This window comes from Copadichromis virginalis, linkage group LG4 (genome assembly GCF_057382275.1).
Source record: "Copadichromis virginalis isolate Kocher_CV1m ecotype Utaka linkage group LG4, C_Virginalis_male_GT1.1, whole genome shotgun sequence".
In the NCBI taxonomy this organism is placed as follows: domain Eukaryota; kingdom Metazoa; phylum Chordata; class Actinopteri; order Cichliformes; family Cichlidae; genus Copadichromis; species Copadichromis virginalis.
Genome location: NC_140621.1, coordinates 1,542,447 through 1,560,776, shown reverse-complemented (window position 1 = coordinate 1,560,776; position 18,330 = coordinate 1,542,447). Strand labels below are relative to the sequence as shown.

General features: G+C 40.5%; 1 protein-coding gene across 2 annotated transcripts in view; it reads right to left on the bottom strand.

Annotated features, from left to right (window-relative positions):
• Nucleotides 1-34: 34 nt before the first annotated feature.
• Nucleotides 35-18,330, bottom strand: part of LOC146710500 (voltage-gated potassium channel KCNC1-like) — a 76,416-nt gene continuing 58,120 nt past the window's right edge. Inside the window, exon 5 of one of the 2 annotated variants that reach the window (XM_085453070.1) lies at nucleotides 35-3,444. In XM_085453070.1, the coding sequence (XP_085309196.1) occupies nucleotides 3,293-3,444 (152 nt within the window). In that variant the 3' untranslated portion in view covers nucleotides 35-3,292. The remainder of the gene's footprint in view (nucleotides 3,445-18,330) is intronic. The other variant, XM_085453072.1, reaches the window with a different exon arrangement.

The following is an 18,330-nucleotide window of genomic DNA, read 5'->3' as shown; positions in this document are numbered from 1 at the left end:
TGCAAAAATAAACTTTCCCACCCTCGCCCTGCCCTATTACAGTACCTAACTTGGTCTGGTCTGACCAGTATCATCGTAGCATCTAGTCATGCATAATGTCCATCGACCTCTTCCTGCATTCAGAGGTGACCATTTTTTGTGTTGCATGCTTTTGTTAGTGCATATGCAAGTACCTCAACATATACATCCACGCACATGTGGTAATCTAGACAGTGCCATTAGGCTTGAGACTAAAACGTTATCAAATTAGCATCCTTATTGATTGTGACAGAAACCCATGCAGGTTTATCTACAACACAAACTTTACATATATACACTGTCACAACAAAAGAAACCAAAGGGGAAAAGTGACAGATGCACTCTGTACAAATGGATGCTGGGAAAAGGAGAGGATGAAATGAGGTGTGTAAATGTGTTCCTGGTTTTCATGAATCCCCCAGTGGACTGAAATATCCACGTTATTCATTACTGCACCACAGAGGGGTTGAGCATCAGGATAAACGGGAACAATAGAAAACCTTGCCTGACATAAAACACATAGAATAGCTACACACTTTGGACAAATCTGTACATCACTTTCTTGCCAACGGCAGCTTGAGCAGTTGTGCCTGAAAAACAGCCAGCAGGTGATAAATGAAGTTAGCTTAGCATAAATATTCAAAACTGGGATGCAGTTAACACCTCTAACAAACCTGAAAATTAACCTGAAAATAATAACAAGCTGTCATCATGTTCCCACACTATATTAGGTAATGAAACTGGGAGTTGTTATTTTCCTTTCCATCTAAGGTAAGCTCAGACTTTCTAGCCATAGCTCCAAACTTAGCAGCCAGACTGTAGACTGCTGTGGCAAGAAAGTAAACATACATTTAAACATAAACAAGATATTTGTTTAAAAAACAAACAAACAAACAAAAACATACATGAGCATTCAAAAATGATGTCTATAAGCAGTGCTCTCACCTTCTGTAACTCACAGTCTGAATGTAAAAAAGTATGAGGAAGGACATACCTCCCACTGTACACTTATTTTGGTGCAATTTTCTAAATACTCTCTGAATTTTAAAGCAAATTTGCATCATTTTGATTTTCTTTGATGTGTAAACAAATGAAACATTCTATTCTACTTTCTGCTGGGAGAGAAAAAAGGAGAGAGCAAGAGTTGTGCACAGGGGAATCAAAAAGATACAACTTAACCAACGGACCGTCTTTTTCCAAATGCACTCAAATAAATTTTTCCACAAAAATCTTCATCAGGAATCAAGAAGAACATGTGAGGGGAGATATGTTCTTCCTTGCTGAATTTATTGGCTTTAGTACAGAGGTAGCTGCAGGTCTGGGCACGCATGCACATAAAAACACTGATGCGGACTTTGTCTAGATTGTGTTTTTCTCTGTCCGTCCTTTGTTTGCTGTCTTCTTCCTGTGTGGTTTTTGGCATCTGCTCTTCTTCTACCATGGGCTGTCACTCCAGTAGCCGTTCACTGTACCTCCCACTGAGCAGCCGCAGCCAAAAACAAAGAAGAGATGGAAGGACAGGAGAAGAAGGGTAGGATGGGGTTCAGGAGTAAAAGACAGGCAAAAACAGGGAAAGAACAAGAAGCGAAATGGGGAGAAAACGAAAAATATTGCCACTGGCCACATTAGAGTCAGTGATAGTAGTGATGGTGCAGCAGCAGTGATGGTGGTGGTCTGGTGAACATAAGCCTAAAGAAAACTGCTTCAAACTCTCAGGTGCAGCTGCAATGTCTGGAGCTTTTATAGATAAATCCATCCAGCTATTTTCCTAAGCATCAGGGGTGCTGCAGTCTTTTCCAGCTGTCACAGGGAGAGAGGCAGGGAATACCCCGGAAAGGTGGCTAGTCTATTGCAGGACATTTTTCCACGTACAGAGAAAGGAAAGAAACAGCTAGTTGGAAGATTTGCTGATTTCTTTCCTTTCTTCCAGTAAGTTCATGTCTTCACTGTAGTCAGGGTTAACCCCTACAAACTAAAAGTCACTGCTTCAATGTGTTTCTTTTTATCTACACATAAACATGAGAGCATGCATTTTGTGGTGATGCAGGGGGACAATCAGCTTACAGTCCTGTCAATTCATTGACCCCAGTCTGGTGAAAAAACCCCAAAGAAGCTTTCTTTGTAGTTTTCTTTTTGAAAGTAGTTAACAAAGACAAAGAAACAAGAAAGTGATCATCTCTGATGGCTCAAGCAGATGTAATAAGATCATATGATATGATCAATGACATATTTATATCTATATATGTGTGTGTGTAAAGTTTCAGACCACAGGGAGCACTTATCCCTAGTCCTTGTCCCTGCTGCTTTGTACTTTTAGCTGTGTAAAACTTGACATTCTATAATGTTTGTCCTACATTTATTACGTATAATGAGTTTGTAACTAGCTTTACTGCACAATAGTGCTTGCATGGTTAAATCAGCATAATGTACAATTCTGTTATGGGAAAATACATTATATCTGTACATTATAACTCCTTACTGGTAGGGACAAATGAAAAACCACAGTACTTTGTCCACCATACTAACAGGTCCTTCTATATTAATTACCAGGAAGCAGGAGAAAGGGCACAAGGGCTCAGAAGCTGGTGTTGGAGTTGACATATATGGGAGCCTGTCTCTTTTCGGCTATATTAAATGGTTGATGATGTGTTAGCACATCACCTTCTACAGCAAACAAATTGAAGTTGCAGAGGAGCTACATTAAGGGGCATTTAAATACAAAATACGTTTGCTTCTAAGTCACTTATAGGCTAGTGTATATTCTTATTCTGGAGTAAAAACACACATGCTGCTGTAATATGTTGGTGTCTGTGTGTCACTGTATGCATTCTTAGGCTTCATATTAGAAGATTTCTAACTCCTCTTAGGTGCCAAGGTTAAAGTGTTGATGTACAAGTGCAGTTGAAGTACAGGCAAGGCGTAGCACAGGAAAACTAGAGGTAAACTAACTCTTCTATTATTCTACTGTAAACTAAACTCTATTCATGTTAGTAAGGCAAATTTGCCACATTTATTTCAGTAAGGTTCAGCTAATCTTTCTTGAAATTATTAAATGGGGCCTCTAGGGGCTCCATGAACTTGCATTTATTGTTGTTTCAGATCAAGAACAAAACACAAGGCATGAATGCAGAATGACAGAGCGGCCTGGAAAAACTGTAATTCCTGTGTGTAGGCTTTTTTTTCAAGCAAAAACAAATAATCAGACAAAAAAATCTTTCTAAATGTTACTGTTGCTGCTGTTGTTGTTAAATCTGGTGGCTATCTGTGGGCTATGCTACAAGATTGAAGGGATGGGTGAATGACATCGCCTGAGGCCGGGCGGCTCAAAGGGTTCAAAGGTGGAATTGGTGATGGGAGTGAGGCGCAGCGGGACGCCTGTCATTCCAGAGATGTTATTGAGGCTACGTGACTTCTCATAACCTGTGGCTACATGAGAATGGCATGCACAGGTAAAAGGTTATGAAGGGTCAGTCATAATAAGATATGAAAACATGAGCATTTTTATGATGAGGCAGATAGATGGAATGGTAGAAAATATTGCCAAGATTTATATTAATAAATGTTATGAGAGCATTGCACATCATATATAGAACATATCAACCATTTTTTACAGTGACAAGAATTTGTAAATGAAACAAATAATAGTATAAAAGGAAAACATCAGAAAATAGGGAACATTTTATAGGCCAAAGGAGGATTTTTGGGAAAACAAAAAAACAGACAGATGAATGGAGAGACAAACAGATGGACAGACAGACACAGACAGACACAGACAAGACAAAACAGGAATATGTGTTACAAAAATTAACTGTCATTGGCCAAAATATCTATACCTACAGAGGGAATCAGTCCAGTGGAAGTAGACAAGGCTCTTTGATGCAAACACAGCATTTGTATATGTGCGCATGCTTTGCAGTACACAGGTGGTAACACATTGTATTCAGGAACAAAAATCACTGCAAGGCTTAGCTGTTTGATGATTTTGGGAAATTCGGAGCAGCTCATTTAGGTAAATCATCTGAAGCTGACCACAATCAATATATATATATAGTCCACCACTGTGTTTAAAAACATCTGGATCTCAGTTTCCAGGGGTTTTAGCCAGTCTACTGGCGATAAACTGCTGTTAACAGTGAATCCGTCAGTTAGAGAGAAAGACAGACAGAGGGCAAAATCCTTTGTGAGTTCAGGTTCAAAGTATACTGCTAGTTTTAAGCTGATCTCATCTATGTTGTTTGATGGTTTCTTTTTCAAGTGTGTCTAAACCTTTCTAGCTGAAGTTAATTTTGAATAAATAAAAAAAACATCACAAGCAGTCTGGCAAGTGTGTTGGGTGATGACATGAGATCACGTTGGTATGAGTTAGCAGTAATGTCTCTGGCCATGAAAATGAGGTTACAGAACTAGATGTTTGCTTTTATGTCTGTAGTGAAGTTTCAGATCAAGGTTGGAGTGATCAGCACAAAATTCTCTGGAGCAATCTAAAACAGAAGCTGTGTTGAAAGTTCAGAGGTGTATAAGGAGTAGGCGCACTTCATTTGAATTAATTTAATATTTATGTGGAGAGACATTGAATTTTCACCTCTGTGAATCACCGCCTTACCATGGTGGAGGGTTTTGTGTGATCCCACCTGAGCACATCCTGAAGAAGCTACTTGGCCATGCCCTCTGGTAGGCTGACCACCCAAAGGAGACGCCATAGGGATCGGGTGCATTGTGTCAGGTGGCTAGCTATCGAGGCTGGTTATCAAGGCTGGGACTTCTTCGAGTCTGAGCTAGTGTGTGAGGTATAATGACTAGGTATAGTTGGGCTCAACTCAACGCACAGCTCAGGTTCTGAAAACAGTCTCCTGGAGAGTGGCTGGACTTTGTTCCAGTCTGGAGTTGCCATCGGTGAGAAGCTGTGGAGTTGCTGTACCGGGTGACTTTGTTGTCCTTGTGGGTGACTTCAGTGCTCACATTGGCAATGACAGCGAGACCTGGAGGGACATGACTAGGAGGAATGGCCTCCTAGTCAGGTTTCAGGTGCCTTCACCCGAAACCTGTGCTGATAATGACCCACACCCTTTTTCACACATTGGCTCATGTGACAAGACACATGATCAATAGTGGGTCAATTACCTTCTTAAGGGATAACTTCCACCAGGGCTTAAATACCTTGTTCTCTCCACCATTTTTCTTAGAACAGAAGAAGCTTCTCAGATGAGAGGTGAAACGTCTTCAAGAAACTTAAAGAAGTCCAGACGCTTTTCTTTTCAAGCTCCTTAGACTACCATGACTTGGATGATTGAGAACTTACACAGACATATGTACAAATAACAGTTTTTAATGAACACCATGTTTGAAAATAAGGATGTCTATAAGGGCACGTGGGACCAGAAACCCTAGGGCGCAGGTCAATGATCTCTTTGTAATCTTATCATTGCGTCTGCATTTTGGACACATTAGTTGAAGAGAGGAGCTGATCTGTCAACTTGATCCAACTCTGGTATTGAGTTGGATCAAGTTGTGGGAAAAGATGCTGGAAAGACCCAGAACCCCTAAATGTATTGCAAGCTTTTGCTAGGTGTTCCCAGCTTTAACTCGCACTTCCAGCAGAACTTCAACAGCATTCTGAGGGAGGTTGGGGACATTGAGTCTGCACCTCCATTGCTGAGGCTGCCGGAAGGAGCTGCAGCTGCAAAGTGCCTGTCATGGTGGTAAGCCCGGAAACAGATGGTGGACACAGGAGGTGAAGGACACAATCAAGCTGAAGAAGGAGTCCTATTTAACTTGGTTAGCTTCTGGAACTTCAGAAGCAGCTGATGGGTACCGACAGACCAAGCAGAATGTGGCCTGTGAGGTAGCTGACGCCAAAATTAGGGTATGGGAGGAGTTTGGTGAGTTTGGTGAGGCCATGAAACTGCCTCAAAGGGATTCTGGCAAACCGTCAGATGACTCAGGAGGGGAAAGCAGTGTGCTATTCTTGTGGTTTTTAGTGTGGGTGGGATGTTGCTGACTTCACCTGAGGACATAGTTGGACTGTGGAAGAATACGCCGAGGACCTCCTTAGTCCTACTGACACATCTTCCGTAGAGGAAGCAGAGCCTAGACACGAGGTGGATGATTCATCCATCACAGGTAGCAAGGTCTCTGAGGCAGTTAAACACCAACTTCCTAAAGGTTCTGGATGTTGTAGGGCTGTCCCAGTTGACACACCTCTACAACGTTGTGTGGAGATCTGTGGTGCTGCCTCTGGACTAGCAGGTCGGGGCGGGGGTCCCATGTTTAAGAAGGGGTACAAGAGGATGTGCTCCAATACAGGGGGACCACACTCCTTAGCCTCTCTGGAAAGATCTATGCTAGGGTACTGGAGAGGAGAGTTTGGCCGTTAGTCGAATGTCAGATACAGGAGGAAAAAGGTGATTTTAATTGTGTAAGTGGAACACTACACAGAGATTACATCTCTTGGCTGGCCTGGGAATGCAATGTTCCACTGGACAATCTTAACAAGCTGGATGGGGAGTGGGAGGTCTAGGCATCCTGGGTTAGGCAACCAGGCCCAAGATAAGCAGAAAAAAATGGATGGATGCATGAATAATGACATTTTGCATATTCTATAGTTCACAATGTTCACTATTATTATTAGTAGTAGTATTGTGAGTTAACGTGTCAATATTTGCAGATGAACTCTAAATATTCCTGACACTGCAAGTAATCAATACACAAGTGGTAGGTAATTTTTTAATACGAATTTTTTTCCTTCTTTTTTTTTGCTTTTACAAAGTAAATAAACATTATTTCTTTCAGTCCTGTACAATGTTGTTTTGTTTTCTAAACAATCTCCTCTGTGATATGTATTGAGAGTGACATTTAAGTATTAAGAGATACCTGTGATCTCAGGACACACTATGCAAAGGCAGCACTATTTCTAAATTTCTACAGACTCACCACAGGCTCACCGTAGGCTTTGTGTTGGGTCACACAATTCACCTACTTATAACGTAATTGATTATAGTCTGATGTAATCCCACCATACCAATTTTTTAACCCAGCTGGCTGTGTGCGTATAGTCAAAACCATTCTTAATCAACACAGTGGCTTTTCCTCTACTTAAATAAAAGAACAGCGCCACCAAGGAATGAGACAGAGCAATAGTGAAAGAGTATATGGAAGAAGGCTGCAACCCATAAAGGCAATGCTTATAGCAATCACAGCGACCTCCCTGAACAGGCTCCAGTAACCATCATTCACACCTACTGGCTAAAGAAGCTGAGTGCACTCCATGATGAACACATGGTAGAACAAATGAATCAGCTGCTAGTAGATGAGACACCCAGAATGGATAACTGAAGACCGGACAGTCCTGATCCCCAAGGATCCCCAGAAGGGACTGGTCCCATCCAACTACAAGCCAATAATCTGCCTCAGCACCACATGGAAGCGCCTGTCAGGCATCATAGCGACTAAGATGAACAGGCGCATGGCTCAATACATGAGCGGGCCACAGAAAGGAATAGGTATACCAGAAGGGCAAAACACAAGCTGCTGGTAGACAGAACAGTTGCTTGAGACTGTAAGACCAGAATGACCAAGCTATGGCTCAATGCCCCATACCTGAATCCTGGAATGCCTAGAACTATACAAGATCAAGATCCCAAAAGAGTTCATCGGGAGCTCAAAGGGGATGTGGCATACACCACTGGAGACCAACTTCATGCCAGTTGTACAAGTTGAACTGAAGAAGTGTAGTCGGAGGGATTGTTGGAGGGAAGGCAGTCAAAACTGACTGGATTGCACTACCAGAAGGCAACACTGAAGACACTGAGGACAGTGCAGAGGGTCAGACAAGTCCTGAAGAGTCAGCTGAACGGGAAGAACAAGATCTGGGCTATCAACACCTACGCCCTACCGGTGATCAGGCACCTTGCTGGGATTATAAGCTGGCCAAAGGAGGAGATAGAAGCAACTGACATCAAGACAAGGAAGCTTCTTACCATTCACCCACCGAGTCCAGCACCCTGAAGCTGTACGCTAAGTGAAAGGAAGGACGCCGGGGACTGGTGAGTGTCAGCACCACAGTCCAGGAGGAGAAAACAAGCATCCTGATGAGTACATCAGAAAGATGGCCACAACTGACCATGTGCTTAGTGAATACCTCAGGCAGCAGCAACCCAAGAAAGAAGAGGGGGAGGATGAGGAGCGACCATGGAAGGACAGGCCCCTGCACGGTATGCACCACTGGCAGATAGAGGAAAGGGCTGACATCCTGAAGTCCTACCAGTGGCTGGACAAATCTGGACTGAAGGACAGTCCAGAGGCACTAATCATGGCAGCACAGGAACATGCTCTGAGTACAACATCCATAGAGGCTGGGGTCTATCACACCACGAAAGACCCCAGTTGCAGGCCGTGTAAGATGTCACTGAAACAATCCAGCACATAACAGCAGGGTGCATACATGGACACCATAACCAAGTGGCCGGCATAGTCTAGAGAAAAGTTTTCTGATCGGATGAACTACCTCCAGGTCTTTTAACTGCTCTTAAAATCACCAGATAAATGATTAAAATATGGAAATCATTGGGTTTTTCAACAAAACAGTCTTCAATCTTATTGAAAATTTGAAGACACACTTAAAAGCTGGGTCCATGCACCCAATTATTGTCTTTTAAGTTATCATTAAAGGGCCAAATGTACCATGACATTCATGCCCATGATGAGTCTATTTGACTTCTGACCAGGTTTTCTGTGAGACATCATATCAACTCCTACAACAAATGTAGTGGGGAAATAATTATTTGAGTCTCCAAATTTGTTAGTTTGCTCACTTACAAAGAAATGCACAGCCCCAGGTTTTTGTGGTAGTTTCATTTTAATGAAGGGAGACAGAAAATCAACTAAAAATCAGTCAGCCAGTTAGTCAATCAATAATCAGTCAGTCGGTAGTCCTGATCTCAACTTGTTATGTGTACTAGGACATCCATCCAGAGCATAGCTGGACTGGCCATCGGGCATACCGGGCATTTGCCCGGTGGGCTGCTGGCGATTTTTTGTTTTTATGGGCCGATGGATTTTTTTTTTTTTTTTTTTTTTTTTTTTTTTTAGGAAGGTATAATGAAAGGTGTTGGATTGGCCAGTTGGTCATGATCGACTCTGGGCTGGACCAATTACAGCTGAGGAGGCCGGATGCACCTGCCCCCTTGTTTAGCAATCACGTGATTTTCGCGCATTGCATGCCGGGAACTCGTGGCAAAACAATCCAAGTACCGCATCAAATGCAAGCATTTGCAGCACCGCAAAACGTTCATTCTCTGGTTCCAATGCCTTGTTTTTTCTTTGGTGCACAAAAAAGGAATGTACAAAACAAAAGGAGAACAATGCCGGTCCGTACAAAGACAGACTCGACAAAAAGACAAAGAAAAGATACGAGGAAAAAATCAAAGGAGTGAAAGGGTCAGACCCTCACGAGCACACAGAGGGACAAAAGACGTTAGCGTGCTGCCCAACTTTCACCACGCTCATATTTATAATCATACGGTTCTTGGAGTGAGCGCATACACTCATGAAGTTTAGTAACTTCAGGTCACTGCAACAAGCCCAGGTACAGTTTACCGACGGATGGGTGCAGGACCTTGAAATGCACCGTGTAGAACGAAAGACCATCGTACGAACAAAGGTAAGTTTACCAGTCTCACAAATCGTCTTCATAAATACACATTCCTTAACCGTTTATTAATAGGACCTTTGAGCTCAACGGTAATTAATTAGTAGTGGAAATAATTTCTGGTAGCATCACAGAAATGTAGCAGTGACAATAATACTGTATGCTGTAATCGCACTGGACAATTAGTGATACAAAACAACTGTTTTATCCTGTGAATAAAAGTATATGTTTTTGTCAATGTACCATAATAACAGAAGTGAAACACAATATTGTGTCAGGACAATTCACTATTTATGCACAATAAATAAAGGAGCATAGCGCGACAATTTCTGTTCAGCGCCAGACTTGCTTGTAACCTATATCACCAATTATGTTAAGAAAAATGACGTATTAACTACTACAAAACTCTGACCTTTGTGGGAATGCTTGGAGCAGACTAACCTGTGAGCTGGAGTGTTCTGGGACGTTATATTTGGTATATCCAGACCATCCGTCGGCTCTTACTTCGGAAACATGGCTTAAAAAATTTCTCTTCAACGACGTAATCCAATAAAAAAAAAACGATCTCTTTACCCGTCGGCTTCCCGTGGCTGTCATGCGACCAGCTATTGCAGTTAATAATACAACAGCTTCTTGCCATTTTTTGGGTTTCTTTTTATCGCTGTGTAACTGAGTTCAATTGAAAGCCTGCGTGCGCTAGTACCTCTTGCCACAAGTTCCCCAAATCCTTTGCGGTTTTACCCCTGAATGACGTCACATTTTCAATCTTTATCCTGGTGGGCCGGTCTCTAGTCAAAATGCCCGGGCCGATTTTTTGTCCCAGTCCAGCCTTGATCCAGAGAATGAATTCCTTCCATTCCAGTTTCTCCACGCTATGTGCAAGGCCAAAGACCTATCAAAGGACGTCAGCGACAACATGTATGTGGGACATGCACAAGGCTGGGATGGCTTACAAGACCATCAGCAAGAAGCTTAGTGCAATGATGACAACTGTTAGTGCATTCAGAAATTCAGAAGTGGATAAAATATAAAGTGAATCGATCACCCTTAGTCTCAAGCTCCATGGAAAATCTTGCTTCAGGGGGTTAGGATGATCATAAGAAAGGTGGAGGTTTCATGTTAATGAACCAGCTTCCAGTTTGGATTCAGGAGACAGACACTATCTCTACTTTCAAGATTAGGCTTCAAACTTTCCTTTTTGCTAAAGCATATAGTTAGGGCTGGACCAGGTGACCCTGAATCCTCCCTTAGTTATGCTGCAATAGATGTAGGCTGCCGGGGATTCCCATGATGCATTGAGTTTTTCCTTTCCAGTCACCTTTCTCACTCACTATGTGTTAACAGACCTCTCTGCATTGAATCATATCTGTTATTAACCTCTGTCTCTCTTCCACAGCATGTCTTTATCCTGTCTTCCTTCTCTCACCCCAACCAATCGCAGCAGATGGCCCCGCCCCTCCCTGAGCCTGGTTCTGCCGGAGGTTTCTTCCTGTTAAAAGGGAGTTTTTCCTTCCCACTGTCGCCAAAGTGCTTGCTCATAGGGGGTCATATGATTGTTGGGTTTTTCTCTGTATCTATGAAGCGCCTTGAGGCGACTTTTGTTGTGATTTGGCGCTATATAAATAAAATTGAATTGAATTGAATCTGAAGGCAACTGGGACCACAGTCACCATGAACACCACTAGTAACACACTAAGCTCTGATGAACTGAAATCTTGCTGCCAGAACACTGAAAATAGGTTTGGATTGGCCTTGTAGAATGACAATGACCCAAGACATACTTCGAAGATGAAGAAAAAAGTAAAGGACTAGAGAAGAAGCATATTCAGGTCATTAAGTGGCCTAGTCAGTCTCTAGAACTCAATTCTAGAGAGATGGCTGACACTTCAGGTTCAAGTGGCAGTCAAGAAATCTAAAGGATATAGAGAGTTGCTTTCAAACTAAAAGAAATGCCTTACCACTGCCAACGAAGGTACTAAATCATCAAGTACATAGTTATGTTTTGCTTGGGGATTAAATATCTATTTCACTTAGTGGTATACAAATTAATTTCTAACTTTTATATAATGAGTTTTGTGCTGGATTTTTGGTTGACATTCTGTCCATTAAAATGAGACTATTCATGTCTAAGTGACCAAAATTCAATATTCAACAAGAGATCAAATAATTATTTCACCTCCCTCTAAAACAGCAGCACTGCTCCTCTCATACACAAAGGAGCAACAGAGAACTGAATAACTGGAATCAATAACCTAAAGCGACCTGTAATTGCCTCAAGGCGACTCTTGTTGTGATTTGGTGCTATATAATTGATTTAAATGGCTTTCTGATAAAGATAGCTATCATAAGATTGTTCTTTTTTGTCTTCTGTTTTACAAATGATTCTGATCATGAGCAGCAGTGTGTATGACCAAAATCTGACCTACAGGGAGTGCAGAATTATTAGGCAAATGAGTATTTTGTCCACATCATCCTCTCCATGCATGTTGTCTTACTCCAAGCTGTATAGGCTCGAAAGCCTACTACCAATTAAGCATATTAGGTGATGTGCATCTCTGTAATGAGAAGGGGTGTGGTCTAATGACATCAACACCCTATATCAGGTGTGCATAATTATTAGGCAACGTCCTTTCCTTTGGCAAAATGGGTCAAAAGAAGGACTTGACAGGCTCAGAAAAGTCAAAAATAGTGAGATATCTTGCAGAGGGATGCAGCAGTCTCAAAATTGCAAAGCTTCTGAAGCGTGATCATCGACCAATCAAGCGTTTCATTCAAAATAGTCAACAGGGTCGCAAGAAGCGTGTGGAAAAACCAAGGCGCAAAATAACTGCCCATGAACTGAGAAAAGTCAAGCGTGCAGCTGCCAAGATGCCACTTGCCACCAGTTTGGCCATATTTCAGAGCTGCAACATCACTGGAGTGCCCAAAAGCACAAGGTGTGCAATACTCAGAGACATGGCCAAGGTAAGAAAGGCTGAAAGACGACCACCACTGAACAAGACACACAAGCTGAAACGTCAAGACTGGGCCAAGAAATATCTCAAGACTGGTTTTTCTAAGGTTTTATGGACTGATGAAATGAGAGTGAGTCTTGATGGGCCAGATGGATGGGCCCGTGGCTGGATTGGTAAAGGGCAGAGAGCTCCAGTCCGACTCAGACGCCAGCAAGGTGGAGGTGGAGTACTGGTTTGGGCTGGTATCATCAAAGATGAGCTTGTGGGGCCTTTTCGGGTTGAGGATGGAGTCAAGCTCAACTCCCAGTCCTACTGCCAGTTTCTGGAAGACACCTTCTTCAAGCAGTGGTACAGGAAGAAGTCTGCATCCTTCAAGAAAAACATGATTTTCATGCAGGACAATGCTCCATCACACGCGTCCAAGTACTCCACAGCGTGGCTGGCAAGAAAGGGTATAAAAGAAGAAAAACTAATGACATGGCCTCCTTGTTCACCTGATCTGAACCCCATTGAGAACCTGTGGTCCATCATCAAATGTGAGATTTACAAGGAGGGAAAACAGTACACCTCTCTGAACAGTGTCTGGGAGGCTGTGGTTGCTGCTGCACGCAATGTTGATGGTGAACAGATCAAAACACTGACAGAATCCATGGATGGCAGGCTTTTGAGTGTCCTTGCAAAGAAAGGTGGCTATATTGGTCGCTGATTTGTTTTTGTTTTTGAATGTCAGAAATGTATATTTGTGGATGTGGAGATGTTATATTGGTTTCACTGGTGAAAATAAATAATTGAAATGGGTATATATTTGTTTTTTGTTAAGTTGCCTAATAATTATGCACAGTAATAGTCACCTGCACACACAGATATCCCCCTAAAATAGCTAAAACTAAAAACAAACTAAGAACTACTTCCAAAAACATTCAGCTTTGATATTAATGATTTTTTTGGGTTCATTGAGAACATGGTTGTTGTTCAATAATAAAATTATTCCTCAAAAATACAACTTGCCTAATAATTCTGCGCTCCCTCTATTAATAGAAGAAGAAAGGCAAAATCTATTGTTCTGTATTGCTTATGTGAGTAGTTTTTAAGACAAAGAATTTTAAGACAATCAAAATTCAGTGCCAGCTTCTACCATAGCACTCATATAGCACAGGCTAGCTGAAAGATGCTGAGCCTCCATAATGAGAGTCTAACTGCAGTTTGCACTGCAGATCTTCCACTATTTGTCGTTGTGGTGTTTTTCAAAGCCTTTGAAGCTAGCCCATCTTGTTTTATAATATATAATATAGTGCCGGTTATCAAATGACCTTAATCTTTTTTACCTGCAAGCAAGCAATTTATTTATATAGCACTTTCAGATCAGCCACCAGCTGAACACAAAGTGCTGTACACTTGAAATGCCAAAAATGATACATTGAGCATGTTAAGAAAAAGAGAAAAATAGTAATAATAATATAAGATAAGTAAAATATATATATATATAAAAAAGAAAAATCACTGAGTAATCACACCTTGCTGTCTTTTATAATAAGAGATGTCATTGGCAATGTAATTTAGCAATGGCATCAGAAAATGTGCTTGGTGTTCCTATTGCTAAATATGTGAAAATATGTGGAAAGTAATTAAAAATGTCTCTGGCATGATAAAGTAGAACAATGTAATGCAATCATCTGTAACATTCACAGTGAAATGTCCACAGTGCAGGAGAGCCAGCCTGTGAGGCACCTGGAAATTCTTCAAGCACAACATGTCATGTGTCATAAAAGCACATAATTCCACTCCCAAAAGTGGGAAGATAAGATGTCAAAAGATAGTCAAAACAAAAATCTTGACTGAAACTTGACTCGACTTTTAGTGTACAAAAAAGCCTCTTGAAAACAAACTGTGAAAGGGGGAGAAAATGTAGATAGCAAACAACCAAGGAGGAAAGTCGCTCAGCCGACAGTGACACAAATGTTGGCCAAGACAACTGCATGTATGATAAAAGTCCAGAAGAATCAAGTGGTCAAATTGCTGGTAGAGTGTAATCTAAAATATATCAATTTACTGATTACTTTTTGAGGTTTCAGAAGATGAACTTGAGGCAAGATTCTTGAAGAGAGCCTAGCTGGAGTAACCAATGAATGAAGAAATCTCTCAGAGAGAGATGTTGTGAAAGTTTCCAATACCAACCACAGCTGGTGGAATAGCCAGATGGGAAAACCAGCTCATCTTTCTGTTCTCTCTTGAAAACCATGAAAATCAGCTTGTTGACAGCATAATTTTCATTTCCATGGGGACACAACAATCTAGTGTTTATATAATTATTGTTTAAAATAAAAAGACTTAATCATCAATTAAAAACTGGCTACCCCATTCTCCCCAACATGTGGAGCGCACGGACAGACGTGGCTTCTAATTGATAAGCATTTTATGTATGTATGTATATTGTATGTAACTCCAATATATATTTATAAGCATATAAAAAACATCTCCCTTTGCAGGCATTCACCTTATTGCAACTTAAGCCTGCATGTCTATTTACTCTTATTGGAGGCAAAGATAAGATAAGATAAGATAACCTTTATTAGTCCCACATGTGGGAAATTTGTTTTGAAATCGTGATAGTTGCATGGATATTGCTTTGCCGTGACATTGGGTTGTTTATACAGACACGATGGAATTACTGGTTTTATTAACTTCAGTGTTAACCCTGGGTTTTCAGTATTAAAGGCAGTTCTCTGTGATAACTGGTGCAAAATCATTTCTGAGCTGATATCCATGCTTGTGTGACGTGTTAGCCTGACTATGTACAGCGAAGCATATTGGAAGGCTATCCTGGGTATGGTGAACTTGTTTCGTATTACGGCCTGCCATCTTCCCTGGCTAACTAGCCACTGGTCCACAGGCAGGAACTACCTGGGTTAAATAATGTGAAATCATGCCATGATCACATTTGACTAAGTTTAGCTGATTGTTTACCAGTTAAACCAAGTCTAAACTGGGCCTACAGGTATATAGCTGTTAAAGTAAGCTAGCTTGAAACTTTGAGGCTATTGAGGACCAATAACAATAATAATAATAATAGTAATAATATAGTAATAATAGTAATAATAGTAATAATAATAACAATAATAATATTAGTAATAATAATAATAATAATAATATAATAATAAAAACTATGGTTATTCTGCTATATGTCTGGCCCACCAAGCAGTATTATTAGTATTATTTCTCTTTAAATACTAAGCAAGCAAATAAACATGGGCTTACATTAGCAATGTTAGCAGTGCTGTCATGGTGACTTGCTGTACATACCTCAATTCAATCAGACTTTAGAAACACAACGGAGGGGGAGAGACTGAGGAGGATAGCCTGAGAATGGGATGATACACCAGTGTTAGAATGAGATGACAAGATATAAAGGAGGAGGGGAGGGAAGCGGAAAGAGGGGAGGTACTTGGGATGGCAAGAAAAGGAGGAAGGGGTGATTGAGTGCAGTGAAAGGAATGGAACAAGCTAAATACGTTTTCATAGCCATCTTATTATTAGATTACTTTTCATGTTTACTTACACCTGAAAAAACAGTTTTGGTCTCAAAACTTAGTTTCTCGTTTTGGTTACAACTGTACAAGGATTTAGTGTTTTATACACTCACATTATATTAAATTTTAAAATGATCCATTATGACACTTTGAAGTGGGTGTAATAATGGGAACTGTTGGTCGCTGTAAGTGCTCTGTGTTAACTAAACGGCAAACCCTAAAAGGAAAATGAATATATTCGGATTTTTAGGATCGTCCCTAGCTTTACTTTACCTAACCAGTTTCACATTTTACAACTGACAGATTACTCTGAACTGGTAATTAAACATGCATCTCACTTACATTTTGAAGGCAACTCTGCCACTTGAGTACAACACATCCTACAATACATTCTACTATTTCCCCTGTAAGAGTGAAAAAATCAAATTACTTCCAAGCTTTAATCTATTTTTTAAGAGTCATGTGGATGTTAAAGAGTTTATTTTTTGAGCCCTGTTACATATTCCTGGTCTGTAATGTGCATACTAATATTAGACATTCACCTAAAAGTTCCCAGTCAGTAGATAAACCAGTTTGACAGTGTGTCTGTTTTTGCTTACTGAGCTAGCCATTGTGTTTTCAAACTGACAGCCATCCCATGAGACTCCTAAAAATATATATACAACATACATACATGTTTTATTTTCAACTGTGAGGATAGCAGAGTCTTATCTATGATTGTTGAACTGGATTAATGAGGCTTGAATAAGGCAAAGAACAGAGCATGAACATGAAAATGAGGGGAAAAGCATGTGATGGTGGAAAGGGGGCGGAAGGTTTGAGGAACAGGAAAAGGAAAGACTTTGGGGTTGAGGAAGAGTACACATTGGGAAACAACCAAGTAAAATATATAAGTGCCCCCCCCCCCCCCAAAAAAAAATCAAACAAATAAACCAAAACAAACAAACATGTCAACATGTATTTCATTGTATAAAAAAGGTTCCAAATGAAAAAATAAATATTGATTAACATACATGTTTGAAGAGCACGAGCACATGTGGATGTGTGATTCTTAGGAAACTATATTTGTATTAAATACAAAGATAGAACATGCTGCATACATGTAACATGTATGTACTGATGTATATGCCTTGTGACTAGCTGACTGAGAGGCGATGACAGAGAAGATGACCTTAGCAGTGAGACAAAAGCCGTGTGAGCACAGAGGCATACTTTAAGACAATAGAGATGAAAAACACAAAGATATAAAGAACATGCAGAACAATAACAGACACTAATCAGTAAAATAACAGAACACACAACAGTTAATGCGACCCAAATGCAGCTGACAATATTTCACTGAAATAAAATCACTGGGAAGAAGTGAGGAAGCACAAAAATGAAAGGAAGTGTAAAAAAACCAAAGAAAGCCATCAGTTTATTTACCCATTAGTTTGCATACTGGACCAAAGCTGTTCTTAGTAATGATCAATCTAATCATGGCTCATTGATTCAATATTCGTTTTAGACATTAAGACATTATATCTGCTAAAGCAAGGCATGCTAACGATGTCTGCTACATATGATGGGTTTCCACAGCAAAATATTTTGACTGGTGTAATCATTGCATCGTTTTTTTGTTTCATTTTTTTCTCTTTTGCACCTTGTTTCTTTTTTATAATTTCGTTTCCTGGTTTGAACTGAAACTGAGAAAGTTTACGACGCTGAATAGTGATAGAGAGACAGTGTTATGGTGTTTTAAATTAAAATGCTTTTAAAATTGTTCATGAGTCCTTATTTTGAACACGTTGTGTTGTTGTGTTACTTATGGTAAAATTAAGATTTGGTCACTTTGGTGACTCTTTCCAATGTGTTTATTTGCCGGCATACCTACCTACCTATTTGCAAGAATATGACGATCATCCAGTTTATTAGGCACAAATGTTGATTTCTCATTAATGTAAATATCTCATTAGCACATGGTAGCAACACCATGCATTTAGGCAAATAGACAAGTCAAACTGATCTGCTGAAGTTCAAACCAAACATCAGAACAGGGAAGAAAGGTGATTAGAGTGTCTTAAATGGGTTGATCTGACCATTCCTGCTAATGTAATGGCATCGCACAACGCACCACAACATCTCTAGGGTTTACAGAGTGTGAAAAGCTGAAATAAAAGAGCAGTTGTCTGAGCTCTCTGCTTTG